The sequence below is a fragment of the Miscanthus floridulus genome, chromosome 16 (assembly GCF_019320115.1).
Source record: "Miscanthus floridulus cultivar M001 chromosome 16, ASM1932011v1, whole genome shotgun sequence".
NCBI classification, from domain to species: Eukaryota; Viridiplantae; Streptophyta; class Magnoliopsida; order Poales; family Poaceae; genus Miscanthus; species Miscanthus floridulus.
This window is the reverse complement of record NC_089595.1, coordinates 106,533,520-106,551,189: the sequence shown is the minus strand read 5'-3', so window position 1 is coordinate 106,551,189 and position 17,670 is coordinate 106,533,520. Positions and strand designations below refer to the sequence as shown.

The window sequence follows — 17,670 nt, the reverse complement described above, 5'->3', positions numbered from 1 at the left end:
AAGTTTCAGAGTAAGAACAAATGCACACATCAACTAGTGCCCAACGTCTCTTGATTTTCATGTTTGTTCATCTACCTGTTCATGTTGTGACCCTTCTTCACTTGTTGCTGCTGCTGCCTTTTTCTTCCCTATTTCTTTATTGCAATCCAGCACAGGCTAGCCTCAACTCTACATGTGGTCCCAGATTCCTGGCACATGTTTTTCATTTAGCAGTCCATAGAATCAACAAAAATCAACATCAACCCTTTTTACAATTCACTTGAAAGCCTTCAATCATGTCTATGCTACTACAGATTTATTTCAGATCAGCATGAAGATCATGGTACATTATCAAGCCAAATACAGTAGCCCCCATGAACTATGCCATATGTTGCATTCATTCATGATGGTGTAATTCACAAAAATATGTGATAACATCAAGTCAACACGGTAGTCTCCACACTGATTCACCAATTTTTCAGATTAAGTGAATAACTAGTTAACTTGTACTTGTGCTTGTCAAGCATGACAAAATCTAAAGCTAATCAGTTATGCTTGTCTACTGAAATGGAACAATGGAGCACTACTGCTAATGAATATGTTTCTAGTAACTAGTTAATACAACTTCCTAAACAAGGAATTATATGACTAATCTTAAACCAGCTACTTCCCCTACACATTTTTTTCTTTTCCAACTCATCTCAATTTTTTTTTCTTGGCAGGGATCAAAAATAGGATTCAGATGTTCCATTGCAATCACAAGCAAACTGACACATATTGTACAACTAACTTTATTTTTTCTATTTTTAAATAGCTAAGTGCTATGGTGAAATTTTAGGCAGCAGTAATATAGGTTCTGATATAGCAATTTGAATAAACCAAGATTCACATCTCCATTTCACCTTTACCTTTATTTCTGTTGCCTTCATTTGTTTTGAACAACCTCCATGGTAGTAACTGGTTCGCAGCTGGTAAATTTTCTGTCCACAATTCAAATATATAGTCCACAATTAACATATATGGTTCACTAAGGTTCACCCCCACTTGCTTCATTACTTCATGTAAAAAAAACATACCCGTGTTATCCTTGTCTCCTCACATCTTCCTTCTTCAATTGCCATCGTCGCTGCTGCTATCTATAGAATTGTCCTACATGCCATATATAATTTAGAGACCTCCTTTATTACTATATGTACATTAAAATAGTTCTTCTTTTACTAACATGTCTTTACCTCTGTCCTTGATGACCTTGTCCCTTCCTCGCTTCTGCACCAATGTCTGGGGGGATATTGTCTATTTCCTTCGTGACATCTTCTAAAACTTCGAGCAATCTTCTGTAAGCAGCGTTCGACATGCTCCCTGATCTGACCGCCTTCATAGCTTTTGGTATTAGAGTCTTTGTTCTATAGCTTTGTGTGTTGCCGTCCTCCCCGGTTAGAAGCTTGTCGCTCGTATCAAAGTCAACCTCCCTCCTAGCGAACCTTGTATAGCGCTTAAAATGTATTCACGTGGAATCTTGTCTACTTGGACATGAATGAATGCACGCAAAAGGTGCACGCAAAACAGTCCTGCATTGACAACAACTTTCAGTACCGACATAATTTCATGAATCCTTTAAGATACTAGTGTCTTTCCACAATACCTGTGTGCTCCCACTCCCTGCACTCGCAACTGTATGTCCGTTTACTTTTATCTGCCTTCACTTTGAACTTGTGTTGTCCCAGCTTATCACTTCTGACCTATTCGTGTGACAAACCCTTGTACCAATGCTCGCCTAGCTCTGGATCATCCTCTATGTGTATGCGGTGCAATTGACCATTTTTTTTTCAAAGTTTTTGAACACTGCCCGTGTATATATCCTTCCTAGTTGAACCTCAAATGGCCATTTGTTCTTGGTAAGTGTCTTGCTCTGCATCAACAAACGACACAATCAAAACATAAGTTTTTGCATAGTGTACTACCATTTCAATCACAGTATTTTCAATGTTTAAATTAGTTTTACCGTTGCAAGGTATGTTTCAGCTCCCTCCTTCATCTTCCGTGTCTGCATGAAATCTAGAGTACGCTTTGCAAACTTGTGCAAACATGTCTGCTTTCCCACAAAATTCTTCTTAATCGCATAGTTACTGCTCTCACTACGCTGTGTCGATGTCATCATCCCACAGTAATCATCTTTAAAGAAAGCTGGGATATACCTAGCTCGTTGCCGGAATAAGCTCTCCATAGTGGCATTTCCTTGCAGATCAAACTCTGTTATCAGTTCTTCCCATGCTCTCTCAAATTCATCGGGTGTCAGGGGGTGGTTCAGCACCGACTTGAATTTTTCCTTGAAGTGTTGTTTCTCATAGAGGCTGAATATCTCATTCAGGTTCGGCATATGCTTGTTAACCACATGCCACCGACAAATCCTGTGGATGACACCAGGGAATTCCAGTCCTATGGCCACTTCCATTGCCTGATCCTGATCTGCCACACATAGGAGCATGAGGATCATTAACTTAATACAACCAAAACAGCTTGAAATTGTTTTTCATTCTACCTTCAAGGTTTTTCCACTTTTTTAAATAGTTTTACTTTACCTGTGATAATGCACCTAGTCCTATGTCTTCCCATGCATTTCTTGAAAGCTTGAAATACCCATTGGAATGTTTCTATAATTCTATTGTCTCATCGCCTAACAGCGCACATCCAAAATATGTGTTCTGTAGGTGATGGTTTGCACCCACAAACATAGCTAGTGGCTTCTCATATATATTTGTCTTGTGCGTGGTTGTCGAATGTCATCACATCTCCAAAATCATTATATTCTGCCTGCATGCTAGCGTGACTCCAGAATAAGCTATGAATCATCCCTTCTTTATCGATCTTGACATACCAACAAAATTGTGGGTTCTGCGCCTTGCAGTCTTCAAAGAATTCTAGAAGCTTCGCAATGTCATTGGCATGTTCTGCCCTCACATTAGCCGCATTCCTGTAAAATTTGTTACTATTACACAGATGTAATCGACAGTACCTATTTACTGCATGGTATAAGAGTTGGCACACACTGACCTGTTCTCAAGATCCCGCCTGGTCATTGGCACGTTCTCACCTCCCCCATGCATGTCCCTAACAATGTTCTGTATACTATGATGTGGGACATCCGCTGCTTGGAGGTCATCAACAACTCAAGTAATACCGGATCCTTTTCCTTGTGTGATCTCATATTTATTATTTCTTCTTTCTTTTTAAGACATGGATGGTTATGCATTAGATCCACTTGCTCAATCACCACTGTTATTTCATTCTTGTTTTCATCATAAATTCTTTTAAGCTTCATCTTCGACAACTGCAGTGTGTCTTCTTTGTGGTATTGTTCCTAACACGCTGCTCCTCATTTTTTTTAAAGTAAGTATGAACCCCCTCATTGCTGCACTGTATAATATATGAATATGTTTTACTGTTTCCATAGCTCAATTGAATCCAACCTCCTCGGCGTACGCTTCATAGAAATCCCTGGCCTCTTTTTCGGTTTCTGAATGACATCCAGTCCTAGGAATGAGGGCAGGATCAATGTTTTCTTTCTGCATACAACATATGCAATTAGATATTCCGTTTACCACCAAGAGGCAATGCAAAATTGCTCGAATTTTCTCTCAGTCAAAATAGATTACAGTGATTTTCAACCTATATAAGACCTCAACATGTCTGGTTCCTCAGTCTAAATATTGTAAGCATGCGCATTACAGCCTATGTCAAGTTCTGTACATTTACTTTTTTCATTATTTCCTCAAGTCTGAATACTTCTCAGCTCTATTTTCTGAATCCATCATCACAACTTTGATCATTTGGTAATTTTGAAACCTAATTTTATTTCATATTCACATAGCAGAATTTTCGAACTTCTTATTCAAATGTCACAACAAGCTACTCACATGGGTGTACTTCTTTTCGGCATCTGGTGTCTTGTAGCGTTCTCGCTTTCTGTAACTATTGCCATTGGTGAGAACATGCCTCTGCTGGATGGTGTTCCGGCTTCTGAAATGCAGCCACAACATCCTCGTTACGGCTGGTGTGCACGATGATGTTTCCACCTTCTGAAATACATGCCGGTAACCCATCGTGACCTTGTCCTGATCTCCATCTACCACAGCCACATTAGTTGTGTGCATTGTCTGCGATGCTGACGATTCAGTCACAACCCCTTTACAATTGCTCTTCTCTCCAAACAGCTGCTTCTGGCAACCCATTCTGATTTTAATAACTTTATTGACTAGTGGCGGAGCTTCGATTCATTCAAATAATCATTAATCTGAGAAACATCACAGAACCATTTATTTCCTCAAAAAAACATTTCTATTTTCAGAAACAACCAACTTGAACCAATAGCTGCTATCTAACCTTAAATTATTTCCATAGGTAAGTATTGACATGTATTATGCTTGACCTATCATGAGCTCAATCAGATCTACTGTGTAAAAATCTGACAATGTTTCAAACAAACAGCAATCATCCATCAACTCTACATATTTACAACCAAAACCATGCTTTGGCATCTAAGTGGATCGGTAGGTTTCATAGTGCTAAGTTCTTGAAGAAGGTAGTACTAGAAAAACGTAAAACCATTGCCCATCCTTTTTCACTGCATCCGGTTTGATTGATGATGAAGACCATATATATGTCAGGTATAGTAAAGTGTTCCAATGGGACACATTTTGCTGCTAAAACTCAAAGGGGCTTAAAGAAAAGGGAAGGGTAATGTCCCCCTCACATAGCAGTTTTTTTTATCAGATTCAATGAGCACACATACTTTTTATCTTCGCTAACTAAACTCAATCAGAAGAATTCGAACCAAACAGCAGCTATCCAGCTCATCGCAGGCCCTTGGACCATGTTTCAAACTACAAGCCCCAATCCATGATCCAACCCCAGCTTATAATTTAGTCATAAATCAACATGATTCACTAAGTTTGCCCAACATAGGTTTGAGGACATATTGACATAATCACATCTACACTAGGGGGATGCAATTGGTCAATTTGAAAACAGTACCCAAATTAAGACTGCACACCAACCATAGAAAATAACAACAATCATCAGCGGAGGCATAACAAAAGATACATTTTATCTATACTAGCTATTTTCTAATAACATGGTATTTTTTTATTTTCTTTGTTTCTTAAAGTCTGTTTTTGTATTCTGCTATCTTTTTTTGTCTATGTTTATTAGCAGTAAGGGGTAAACCCTCCTGATTTCCCAAAAAAACATTTCTAGTTTCAGAAACAACCAACTGAACCAATAGCTGTTTATCTAACCTCAAATTATTTCCTCGGGAAAGTATTCACATGTATTATGCTTGACCTATCAAGAGCTCTATCAGATCTACTGTGTAAAACCATGGCACCTGACCATGTTTCAAACAAGCAGCAATGATCATCAACTCTACATATTTACAACAAATGAAACCATGCTTTCGCATCTTAGTGGACTGGTAGGTTTTTAAAGTGATGCCCTGCATCTGGCATCCGGTTTGAACATTACATGACACCAGGAAGTCAAATTGTGGGATATGGTTGTGTTGATTGATGATGAAGAGCATATATATGTCAGGTATAGTAAAGTGTTCCCCAAAATGCACCTTCCCCCCTAACACACACACCCCACCACCACTTCATATGAGCTCAGTCAGATCTACTGTGTAAAAAAAAACCATGGCATTTGACTAAGCTTCAAAGAAACAGCAATTATCCATCAACTCTAGATATTTACAACAAAAGAAATCACGCTTTGACATCTTAGTGGATTGTTAGGCTGTAAAGTGCATACGTGGCTAAGTTGCTAGAAGAAAGGTAGTGCCAGTCAAACATAAAACCAGTTTCCATACTTTTCCCCTGCATCCAAGAACTTTATAGTGCCCCAGGAAGTGAAACTGTGGGATATTATTCAGATTATGTTGATGAAGAGCATATATATGATAGGTATAGTACTGATCCCAAAATGCTCCACTCCCCACCCTCTTTGTTGGAAAAAAAAAACACATGATAATATAGATACAACAGTTTTCAAACTACTGAGTATGACATGTAAAGAAACACTCAGAAAACCAAGATCCTTTTCAAAGTATAAATGGCACATTTTTCCGCTAAAACTCCAACAAGGGGCTTCAAAAGGAAGGCTAATGTGTCTTCACATAACAAAAATCTTTTTTATCAGATTTGATGAGTACAGAACGATGGGCATAAGATTTGAACAGCATAAATAAAAATAAATAAATAAAAAATATGTCTCATCCCAAGTCTGTGGTGAACACGAACCAATGTTTGGCAAAGATACAATCTAACATCAAGGTCATACTACTTCTGAAAGTTACTAGTAGTATAATCTGCAAAATAGAACAAACAAGCATATTCTTAGTTGCTTGTTGTCCTGAATGTAAAAATTCAGGTCTCCTTTACAAATCACAAGTCACAATCATATTATTAGTTGCTTGTTGTCCTGAATCTGAGAATTCAGGTGTCCTCACAACCTAGAACACAAATTACAATCGATGGCACAGATACTGAAGAATCTTGTAAGGCCGATTTTTCATGTCCTTGTATTGTTCTAAACACTGATAAACAATGGCTTTACAGAAATTTCTAATCTCTTTTTTACTGTTTTAATCTAATGTAGACCTCGCAATATACACCACCCCCGCCCCGCCACTCCGCCCTCTCCATCCCGAGCATATGTTTCGCATGCTGCTAGCTGCTTCCCGCCCGGCTGCATTCGTCGCCCCCCTGCTGTCTGGTCCCTGAAGCGTTCCGCTGAGCGACCCCCGCCGAACTTGTGCTCCAGAAAGGCCGAGCTGCGCTGCATGCCTTACTGCCTTGGACAAGGTACGTGGCGTACGAGAGCTACGTGTGCCCACAGATGCAGAAAACGATGCCAGCGCTGGTACCCTTGGCAGCTCCGTTCACACGCACAGCACAAAAAGGTGGTCCTGGGACACTTGGGCCAATGGCGGGGCGCCACGGCGAGGGGCTCGTAACGATCGGCGACGGCGACGGCGACCGGGCTCCTGCAAATGCATATCCCCAGCACGCCAGCCGGCAGGCAGAGGCAGTTCCTCTCTTCCCAGATCTTTTCTTTCTGTCTGGGCAGTTCCTCTCTTCCCAGATCTTTTCTTTCTTTTCTTTTTACTTTTTTATATAGGAAAAATCTCTCTCTTCGCATCTTTGGCGACGAATTTCTCTTCTCATCTCGCTTTTGAGAGGCCCCCGAGTAGAGCACGTGATTTGCTGTGTTCTTTCACCACTAACGAAAGGAAAGCTTACCCCTATGTACTCCCTCATTTCATAGAAAAAAAAATGCAAGTCTAGATTCCTCGAGAACGAGTTAGTGGGAGGTGAAAAAGTGACATATATATATGCCTCCTAGCGATCCCTATTCACTCCATCTTGGCAGATGGAGTCGGAAGGATATAATTATAGGTTTGGATTAAGCTAAAATTTCTTAAATTTGACTAAATTTATAGAAACATTATCAACATTTATAATTAAACTCGGCCTACGGTGGGCAGACAGCCCCCGCAACTTTGTGCTTAGGAAGAAGACCTTCTCACGCAGGCCGAGAAAACCCCCGAACACGCGTGTCCCGCCCTTACACAGGGGGCCCGTTACCCTGTGAGTGGGCCGGTCCGTTGCCTGTGCTTTGGGAAAGTCGAGACAGACGAGGGGATTTTTTTGGTGGGTACAGGAAATTCTGCCCCCAGCGGGGGCTCGAACTCCGGTAGGCAGGCAGAGGGCTTAAGCCTCACCTCCTGGCCACTATGAACATATATTGCATAATCAATATAATATGTATTTGGTGTTGGATACGAGTACTTTTTTGTAAAAAACTGTTTGGAAAACAGCAAGAGTTGGGGGGGCACGTTTTTGTCGAGACGAGGGACACATCCAGCCGCAGACAAGGACGGGACGGCATGATGATTGATGGCATCCATCCATCCTTCCTTTCCTGCTTGGAACGGCCGGGCGCCAAGTGTCCAACAGATCGGTCTACCCATGGCGTGGCACCTGACAAGTCATCGTCATCGGGCGTGAGGTGATCGGTCGGTACTCGTCAATCAATCATTGATGCGACTGGACCAGCCTTGTCGGACCCCGACCCCAGTCCCGCCGGAGTCCGGAGAAACCGCCACCCACCCGTCCCCGGCCGCGTCACCGGCTCACCGTGCGTCGGAACTCACCCAGGGAGTCCCAGTCGCAGTGGGCTCGGTCTCGGTCGTCGTCGTCCGAGCTCATCTCCTCATCTCCCGACCGCGCGCCGCCTGGTGGTGCGAACGGTCACGTGACGTCCTGGGTTTCGGATCTGGATCGGATCGCCGGGGTCACGCACGCATCCTCCTCCTCGCATGTAGCGTACGGGTGGCAACCCTCCCCTGTCGCACAACAGCGTACATTCTCCAGAACCCCAAAAATAACCCGTCGAGAGAGGAAAGCACATACTACTGTATATGGAATGGATGGCACCACGATACGATACGGAGGCCTACGCCTACTTCTGGAGCCCTCGCTTGGCGACGTGACGCTGACGAGACGACCCGGCCGGCGCGACGAACCTACCAGCTCAACCGCTCCATCCTCCTTACCCCCCCCCCCTGCTCGCATCGCACGTACGGCCACCTTTTTCGTGTACCCCACATGTATGTACAAAGAATAGTAACTGTGTGCACGTATGTATGTAGCCGCGGCCCGCGTATTAGATAGTAGGCGTCGCTGTCGGCGCCCGTGACGGTTTTGTCGATCGAGTGAGCAGCTACGATGATCCCGACGTCCGGTACCGTATCTGCGATCAAGCGCTATTCCGATCCGGCCGGGAACGGCGATACGTGGTTCTGTGTCGGCTTACCCCATATTCGGCTTGTTCGGCTTTTTTTTAGCCCAGAACAGTATTTTTTCTCTCACAACAATCCAGCCGGAACAGTATTTTTCAGCTAGTTTCAGCCAGTTCAGACCATGTGAACGGAGCCACTGCTAGCTTGCGTGTCCGGCGTGTGGCGATCGGCGCGTCGCACACGGCAGCCGCCGCCGGCCCGCCGGCGTAAAGCACAGGCGATCGCGTCGTTCGTCTGACCGTCTCTCTCTCGGAAAGAGAAGGCACGCTTTTCTCGCGTCCGACGTGGCCAAGTGGCTGGGCTCCGATTGGGTCGCTGGGGGAGGCGTGGACCCCGCTACCTTGAAAGATGAGAGGAGGGGCTCCGCCTCCGACCTTGAGCGGACGCAACGTGTCAGGCTGAGGGGCGATGGTCATAAGAAGGGCGAAAGGGATCGGGATGGTCGGATCGGATGGAGATCATCTCGGCTAGGGGCTAGTAGGCGGCACCACAGGGGGTTTACCACGCGCGGACGCACGCGTTGGCTGGTCCCTGGATGGTGTGTCATAATAATATAACACCTAGTGCTCTGGTAGTTTTACTTTGGTAGTAATACTGTTTGCCTATACTAGCTGCATATACTGCTATGGACAAGAAAATGTTACTACCTGTATTCCAATCTCAATTTTAGCTGGAACACTACTGTAGTAGTATTGTAGTAGTAGTAGCAGCAGAAGAAGCTAGCAGCATAGCAGCAGCAGCAGTAAATTACTCAATAACTAGAAGGGAACCCCGCGCTATGCGCGGGCAATAGTGGAGAAAAAAGATTTGTATTGAGGCGTATAAAAAAAAAAGGAAATAGGCTGTTTGTCTTCGTTAATGGGTTAAATACTGTTCATAGTAACCGTCACTGTCATAGAATCGGTAAAGCAGTGTTCATAAACCCGCTACTGTTTATTAAAAACCCGTTAATGTTTATCTGTGGACCCTGTACTGCTTATAAAAAAACCCGTTACTGTTCATATCAGCTGTGCTGGTAACAGTGGTTTGTGAGAGAGATCGTTATATACTATAGTATAGATACGTAGTAGTATTGTTTAGTACCATAAATTTTAATGTTTTATATAAAACTAAATCAAATTTAAGATGCTTTTACCTGAAAACATATTATAATCTTATACTCTTATAAAGCAAAACCCCACTACTTATTTCTTTAAGATTTCGTGAGGCCACGTCATCACTGAGCCCAACCAAGTCACTAAGTGCCTGTTTAGTTCTCAAAATTTTACAAAAATTTTCAAGATTCCCCGTCAATTGAATATTTGGACGCAATGCATGAAGCATTAAATATAAATAAAAAATAAAACTAATTACACAGTTTAGACAAAATTCACGAGACAAATCTTTTTAAGCCTAATTAGACTATGATTGAACACTAATTATCAAATAACAATAAAAGTGCTGCAGTACCATTTCGCCGAAAATTTCGCCAACTAAACAAGGCCTAAGTATAGACACTAAATTGTATTCGCGAGCCCGATCATATGTAACTTCAGAACACTAAATTGCATTTGCTGTCGAGCCACCAAACCATCAAGATGCACCGTATTGTTCTCCACTTAGCTCCTTTAATGCACCCCACGCCACCAACTATGCGTCCAAGTTGGATATATACCAGTAGCAACGCATGAAAAATTCTTCTAGGCCATGTTTAGATTGCAAAAAATTTCAACCCGATGAATAGTAGCACTTTCGTCTTATTTGGTAAATATTATCCAATCGTGGATCAACTAATCTCAAAAGATTCATCTCGTAATTTCCAACTAAACTGTGCAATTAGTTATTTTTTACTTATATTTAATGCTCCATGCAAACGGCTAAAAATTAATGTGATGAGGGAGAGAGTGAAAAAACTTGAAATTTGAAGGTGATCTAAACAAGGCCCTAGTTATAATTTATGGCACAAAATAGATACTGGTATTCAATGAAGAATTGGTTACTACTATAAATATTCATACTTTTTATATAAAAGTAAGTCAAATTTAGATGCTTTCACTCAGTACTATATTGGAATAGACAACAATTTTTACTCCTGGCTTTGGGAGGGATAACACGGCAAATGCTACGCGTCACCCTATGGCGAGGTGTCTTGGGATCAACGTCCTTGGGAGATATCTTGGTAAAAGACATAATTTTGCAAAATTTATGGGCAGGAAAGAACTTAGGATGCATTTGGATTCTGCCCTAGACCTTCTGGCAAATTCCGGCAACCGACGATACACGCTGTGAATTTTAGCTTGTGATGGAACGATGGTAGTTTCACAGGTGCCTTATCTATCTATCCTATCACTTTTCCTAAAGCCAACATCTCTATTAGCTCGAACTGTGCTGGCTATAATAATCTGGCCTCATTCGGTTGGTCTGAAATTTGGTTTGTTTAACTTCTTTTTTTAGTTGGAATAGTGTTTTCTCTCATAATATTTTAGCCAGAACAGTGTTTTTCAGTCAGTTTCAGCCAAGTTTCAGACCAACGAACGGGCCTATACGGTTTGTCCCACAAATCTTTATATTAAATTAAATGGGAGGAATATTTTTTGTCCTACAATCACTCAAACTGCCCGACGAGGATAAAATCCTATATGAAAGTCCATGAAATTCTTCTGTCTATATTAGCCAAAACTTAACTACTCCTATATGATAGTAGTTGCAAATACTGTACGTTTAAAGTCTAGATACTCCTAAGTAATATGCTCAGTCCAGGAAATTCTTGATGTTGCAGCATCACAAAAAAAAAGATATGACTTGTATATAAATACGACAATCAAAATAAACACCGTGATTGAATAGCCCAACTCGTGCTTCGCTATTAAACTTGTCAAGCAAAAAACATAAGAGAGCAGAATGAAAAGGATAATATATAATGATCCATATGCAGCTTAGCTCACATATCAGATATTTATTATGAGTGAATTATTATTAGACTGATAATAATTGATATATACTCCATTATTTGGCATTTCACTCGAGGATGCTACGAGTTCAAAGAGTGGTCTGTGAAAAAGAAATGTATAAAATCCAAAGTACCAATAAGAGCTTAGGGACGGTTTAGATGCCGAAATTTTTGGCAAAATGACATTGTAGCAGTTTTCGTTGTTATTTAGTAATTAGTGTCCAATCATAGTCTAATTAGGCTTAAAAGATTCGTCTAGTGGATTTCATCTAAACTGTGTAATTAGTTTATTTTTTTATTTATATTTAATACTTTATGCATGCGTCCAAAGATTCGATGTGACGGAAAAATCTTAAAAAATTTGGTATTTTGAGAGGGAACTAAACTGGACCTTATTAGATACTCTAGGAACTCCAGAAAATTTCACTGGTATGTTGCAGATACAAATATATCTTTTCAAAGCGTAGTGAGCACCGAAAACATGGCTCATACCATCTATGAAAAATCCGTACCCCTACAAGTGTCAGGCTTCTCGTGAAGATCGAACATGCGCCTAGTCGCATCACGCAGGCAGGACCAGAGCAGAGCAGAGCAGTGCCACTCCTACAGCACTGACAAACCGGCACGAAGTGGTCACGCACAGGCACAGCGACCCACGTGCGAGCGAGTGGGAGTGCAACAGGTGTGCCCCGGGTGGCGTGAAGGTGAAGGTAGCAGAAACCAGGGGAGGTACGGAGTATGGCCGACTAGGAGAGAGAGAGAGAGAGAGGAGAGAGGGAGAGGGGGCGCGCACGCGAGTACTAGTACGCGACAAATATCAAGCGACCCGCCACGCGGACCCTCCCTAGCGGCGTGACGAGTCGGGGAGACCTGCCGCTCGCGGGCCCCGGGCCAATCCCTCCTCCCACCTCGCTTCTTCCCCCTCCCTCCCCCCCCCACCCCCCTTCTTTCCCCCCCCTCCCCTACCCCTCTCTCTCTCCCCCCACGCGCGCGCGCACCACACCACCCCACCCACTCCACCCTCCTCCTCGGCTTCCCCATCACCCACCCCACCGAGACTGTAGTCTGTAGCCATACCACGCCGCTCCTCCTACTGCAAGGCCGGCCCGTCCGCCCGCCGCTTCCTCGCGTCTCAGGTGCGTGCCTGGTGGCCGCCTCTCGCGGTGGCGGTGGTTCTCCGGCGCCGCGGTTGGGCAAGGGACGAGCGGGTTGGGGACCGGCGGGGTTTTTGCTGCGATTTCGTGATGGCGGCGGCGGCGGCGATCTGCGTGGATGACGAGGCGGCCTCCGCCGCCGCGGAATGCGCGCCGGGGACCGAGAAGCTGGATCTCGCTGCCGCCGGCGCCGGCGCCGGCGGCAAGAGGAGCGTCTACCTCATGGACTGCGCGCCGGTCTGGGGCTGCGCGTCCACGCGCGGCCGCAGCGCCGAGATGGAGGACGCCTGCGCCGCGGCCCCGCGCTTCGCCGACGTGCCGGTGCGCCTGCTCGCCAGCCGCCGCGACCTCGACGGCCTGGGCCTCGACGCTGACGCGCTCCGCCTGCCGGCGCACCTGTTCGGCGTCTTTGACGGCCACGGCGGCGCCGAGGTAAGCCCGCGGGCTTGGGAGCCTTCAAAAGCCGCTCCAATCGATGACACCTGATCCGTTGCTTCTTGTCGATGTACAGGTGGCCAACTACTGCCGGGAGAGGCTGCAGGTGCTGTTGCGGCAGGAGCTGAGGCTACTCGGCAAGGATTTGGGGGAGACGAGCGAGGTGGACATGAAGGAGCACTGGGACGAGCTGTTCACCAGGTGTTTCCAGAGGCTGGATGACGAGGTGTCAGGGCAGGCGAGCAGGCTCGTCGGTGGCGTCCAGGAGTCACGGCCGGTGGCTGCCGAGAACGTGGGCTCGACTGCGGTTGTCGCTGTAGTGTGCTCGTCCCATGTGGTGGTCGCCAACTGCGGGGATTCGCGGGTCGTCCTCTGCCGTGGAAAAGAGCCCGTAGAGCTGTCGATTGATCACAAGGTGAGCTTTTTCATTTTCTTAGCCATGATGCTTATGGTGTTCATGTGATTGACCCTTGGTTGCTTCAGCCTGACAGGAAGGATGAGCGGGCGAGGATTGAGGCCCTGGGAGGCAAGGTCATCCAATGGAACGGCTACCGGGTCTCCGGTATACTTGCTATGTCAAGATCGATTGGTATGTATATTGGTTCCTCAGCTAGATCTTGGTAGAATGACTTTTTTTAAGTGGGATGGAAATTACAGTTGTAGCAACATGAAAAATGCTTATGCTGTTGCTGCTTGTTGTTAAGTATCTTAGTTAGGTGTAATAGGACTTTGTGGAAGTTCTAAGATCAAATCTAAGCAACCAGTTGCTGTAGGAATTAGTTTTTGTGGTATTATTATCGCTCTATATGATGTAGAGAATCATCTTCAATCTAATGGAATAAGGTTTCATATTGACCTAGGCAATTTTTCCCTAGAAGTCATTTTGTTGAAAGACTCTGTACTATACTCTGTAGCATGGTGATTTTGCTAAATGCCATGCTTCCATTTAGGAAGATGAGCTGTTTTTATCTGCCCTCGTTTACAATTACCATGTTGTAGCTGTTCTATATATTAAAAAAAGTCCTTACTCTATCAGCGATTTGGTTTAAACTGCTTGTTTCTATTCGAGATAGCAAGCATGACAGACTTAAAGCTCTGCTGAAATCATGTTCTGGGATTTGACATCTGGATATTGGCTCTAATCCAATCAATGAAGTTGTAAAATAAGCTTTAAGTATATTTCTATGGTATAGAACACAGAATGCAGATGTGATTAGGAAATGAAGTTCTCCGTAGTAGAAAAGCCATCTTTAATCGACACGACAAAGGTACCTCATGTCATGATTCCTGCAAGTGGCACTTGCAGCTTGGACCATGGCTAACCATCAATGGATCTTGTTTGGAAATGTTAACATTCATTGCCATCTTAAAATCAGATGCACCATTGTGCTAAACTCTCAGACAATATTGTTCCTCCAATTTTAAAAGAAAATTTAGTTGAACCAACAGTTCAGCTGACTTCTCTGTGGGTTGGATAGCATTTGTCCAATTTTCGTCACCTTTTTCTAACTTAAACTTGGAAACACTTGTTGCAGGGGACCGGTATTTGAAACCATTCGTCGTTCCAAAACCAGAAGTTACGGTCTTTCCTAGGGCGAAAGATGACGACTGCCTCATTCTTGCAAGTGATGGATTGTGGGATGTAGTGACGAATGAAGAGGCATGCAAAGTTGCGCGTCGGCAAATCCAAATGTGGCACAAGAACAATAGTGTCACATCATCATTGTGTGATGGAAGTGATGAATCCACTGATCCTGCTGCACAAGCCGCTGCTGATTATCTTATGAGGCTTGCACTGAAGAAGGGTACTGAGGACAATATCACTGTAATTGTGGTTGACTTGAAACCTCGAAAGAAGCTCAAGAGCAACCCATAACATTGAGCTGGATCCATCAGAGTAGAGCTGACCATGATATGTCCAAAGACTTCTACTGCTAGTTGGTCGTCCGCATGAGACTTGACCCACAGTTTTTTTTTTCGTTGGGCCTCAAGAATTGTACATGTATATGCTAGATGCATTTTCCATAGAGGGTTATGATGCTTAACCCCGCTCTGGTTTCTGGTGGTTACAATATTCTCCAATCGGCTTCTACCTTGAGCCCTGGCACTTGGTATAATCCCCAATGCTGTATGATAGTCGAACTTGTAAAGAGCCAAGCGGCTGAGACGGTCACTAAAATTAACATATTGTTACCTTAATGATTCAAGGCCTACCCATATGTCTGTATCCGATGGAAGTCGTGTATTGCAGGGCCCCGCGTGTATAAATCTCATACCGCACCCAGAACTTTGCAATCTTATACAAAACGGGAGGTTTTGTAAAGAAACCGCTACACATTCTCTATTACAATATAAACGCAAAAAATTGGTTCTCGCGGATAAAAGGTAGCAGGTCATTAACTGACGTCTCCTCAATGTTTGGAATCGACTTCGAGATATCTTCAAGCGAAAAAGGTATGCTGCAAGAGAAATGAAAGTATGAAACGAGTGTAACGAACAAATATCATTTGGGGGCATGAAAAATAGAGCCTATAAATTGTCAGGGAATAGACCTGGAATCATCATCCAGCAGGACCGAAAAGCTGGAGACGCTATTTGATTCTTCACGCAGCATAGCTCTCATGCTTGATATGAACTATGGATAGTAGAGGACATTATAGCATTTCGAACCAAACAGTGCAAGAATAAATGTATCGTCTTACCTCGGCTGAAGTTACATTTGTTCCATTTAAATCATCCCAATACATACCGACTATCCGCTCTAGCTGCGGCAAACTGAGAGCCTAAACAAATAGCTAAATGAGTACGAAATAGTGTTAAGAAAATGACACAAGAATCATGGACAAAGCGAACACTTACGGGCAAATATCATTGCATATTTCTTCCCATGTCCTTATTGGCTTCAGAGAAATTACCTGATGAATGGAAGGGGGAGGGGGTATATTTGAGAAAAAAAAAGTATCAAAGTTTCATATAGTTCAGTTTGTGTACAAGAGCCACAAAGGTTTGCTTCTCAAGGGGAAAATGATTCAAACCACAAAGTCAACAGCTTGTTTATATGCCTCAGTGCTACCCATGCCGAGTCTGCAAACTGGGTCAAAACAAATCATAAATTTAAAAGGATTTATAAAATTTCTATTTTAAGAAAAGGCATGTAAAAATGAGAGTTACAAAAAAACACGTTCTTGGTCCTAGTTTCAAAAACCTGATATATCTCGAATTGTGACATAAAATGCCAGATATATAGCCCTAAAGTTTTATGAAATTTGTAACCCCACCGTGGTGAAATCCAAACCTAGGCTGACTAACAGAGCCCACCCATAGCTCCACATTTCCTATTGCAAAGTGGAGTGGGCAGGGACAACAAAGCTCCTTCTTGATAGCTTGGGTGTAACGTTTTAAAGTTTGGGTTTTGTTAAACACTAAGAACAGTGAACCAGTGTTCTTACGTAATTTACCCTTCACGATGTATCCTACTACAACAGAATAGATAAGTGAACCACCTCTTGACTGACGTCATTGCACCAATATCTTAGTTGAGTTAGCCCATCTTTGATGTATTGCCCATTGCTAAAGGAACAGCACTCACGCCTCAAGAGGAGCCTGTTTTCAAATAAGAGAATGCCCCAGGAACAGAAGTGAACTGTTCATACTTCCAAGAAGAAAATATGATAGGATGACCCAAAACTTACCTGTTAAACAATTGCACATTGACCATAGAAAATATTTGGGTAAGCAATTTGTGGACCAAAATTGAGGGAACCTACAAAGTAACCACATTAACATTGTTTTTGAAATACTGCAAATGGATACTGCATTGATGATTGTGCTCATTTAGCACCTACATGATTGGCTCTGAGAACATGCAAATAGCTGTTGAAGATTTTCACGATGATCTCCAATGCATGAGTTGGTCCTGTTGGCCCAAGCCACTAGCAGGAGACATCAAGGCCTTTGCTTGATTTGAGTAGGAAGTTCTTGGATCCTAAAGATTTAGAAATTCCCCAGATTTTCAATAGGAAAAGTTGTCAGTGGATGGTTCCTTTGCTCAAGAAATGAGGTACCTGTATGCACAACTCAAGTAATGGTTTAGCTCCCTTCATTTTGTCGCTTATCACTCCATACACCTTTTCAATCTGATCCACTAGTTGCTTGAAGAGCAAAGCCGGATATCTTGCTTCAATTTGGTGAAACACGCTAGCTCCATCCACTGATTGAGCACTGAGACAAGCAAGTCCACTGCTTGAAGTTTGATTGGCTTGAAAAATCCTTTCACAGGAAAATCTTCGTCTATGTGGAGTTGAGACAGTTGCCCT

General features: G+C 43.4%; 1 protein-coding gene and 2 long non-coding RNA genes across 5 annotated transcripts; 1 reads left to right on the top strand and 2 right to left on the bottom strand.

Annotated features, from left to right (window-relative positions):
• Positions 1-1,871: 1,871 nt before the first annotated feature.
• LOC136511573 (uncharacterized) lies at positions 1,872-2,634 on the bottom strand. The gene is made up of 3 exons (XR_010772763.1): positions 2,559-2,634; positions 1,982-2,445; positions 1,872-1,888 (listed from the first exon to the last, which is right to left on the bottom strand). It is a non-coding gene; the product is annotated as an uncharacterized lncRNA (long non-coding RNA).
• A 10,137-nt stretch (positions 2,635-12,771) lies between these two features.
• LOC136511957 (protein phosphatase 2C 50-like) lies at positions 12,772-15,553 on the top strand. The gene is made up of 4 exons (XM_066505969.1): positions 12,772-13,351; positions 13,431-13,769; positions 13,838-13,943; positions 14,890-15,553. The coding sequence occupies exons 1-4, from the start codon at positions 13,010-13,012 to the stop codon at positions 15,228-15,230; spliced, it is 1,128 nt and encodes a 375-aa protein (XP_066362066.1). The 5' UTR covers positions 12,772-13,009; the 3' UTR covers positions 15,231-15,553.
• Positions 15,554-15,680: 127 nt separating this feature from the next.
• Positions 15,681-17,270, bottom strand: LOC136511958 (uncharacterized). 3 transcript variants are annotated; one of them, XR_010772935.1, is made up of 6 exons: positions 17,200-17,270; positions 17,047-17,117; positions 16,858-16,957; positions 16,057-16,445; positions 15,907-15,989; positions 15,681-15,813 (listed from the first exon to the last, which is right to left on the bottom strand). It is a non-coding gene; the product is annotated as an uncharacterized lncRNA (long non-coding RNA). The 3 variants fall into 3 exon arrangements; XR_010772934.1 differs by having other exon boundaries at positions 16,858-17,117; positions 17,200-17,263; XR_010772933.1 differs by lacking the exon at positions 17,200-17,270 and having other exon boundaries at positions 16,858-17,191.
• Positions 17,271-17,670: the final 400 nt, after the last annotated feature.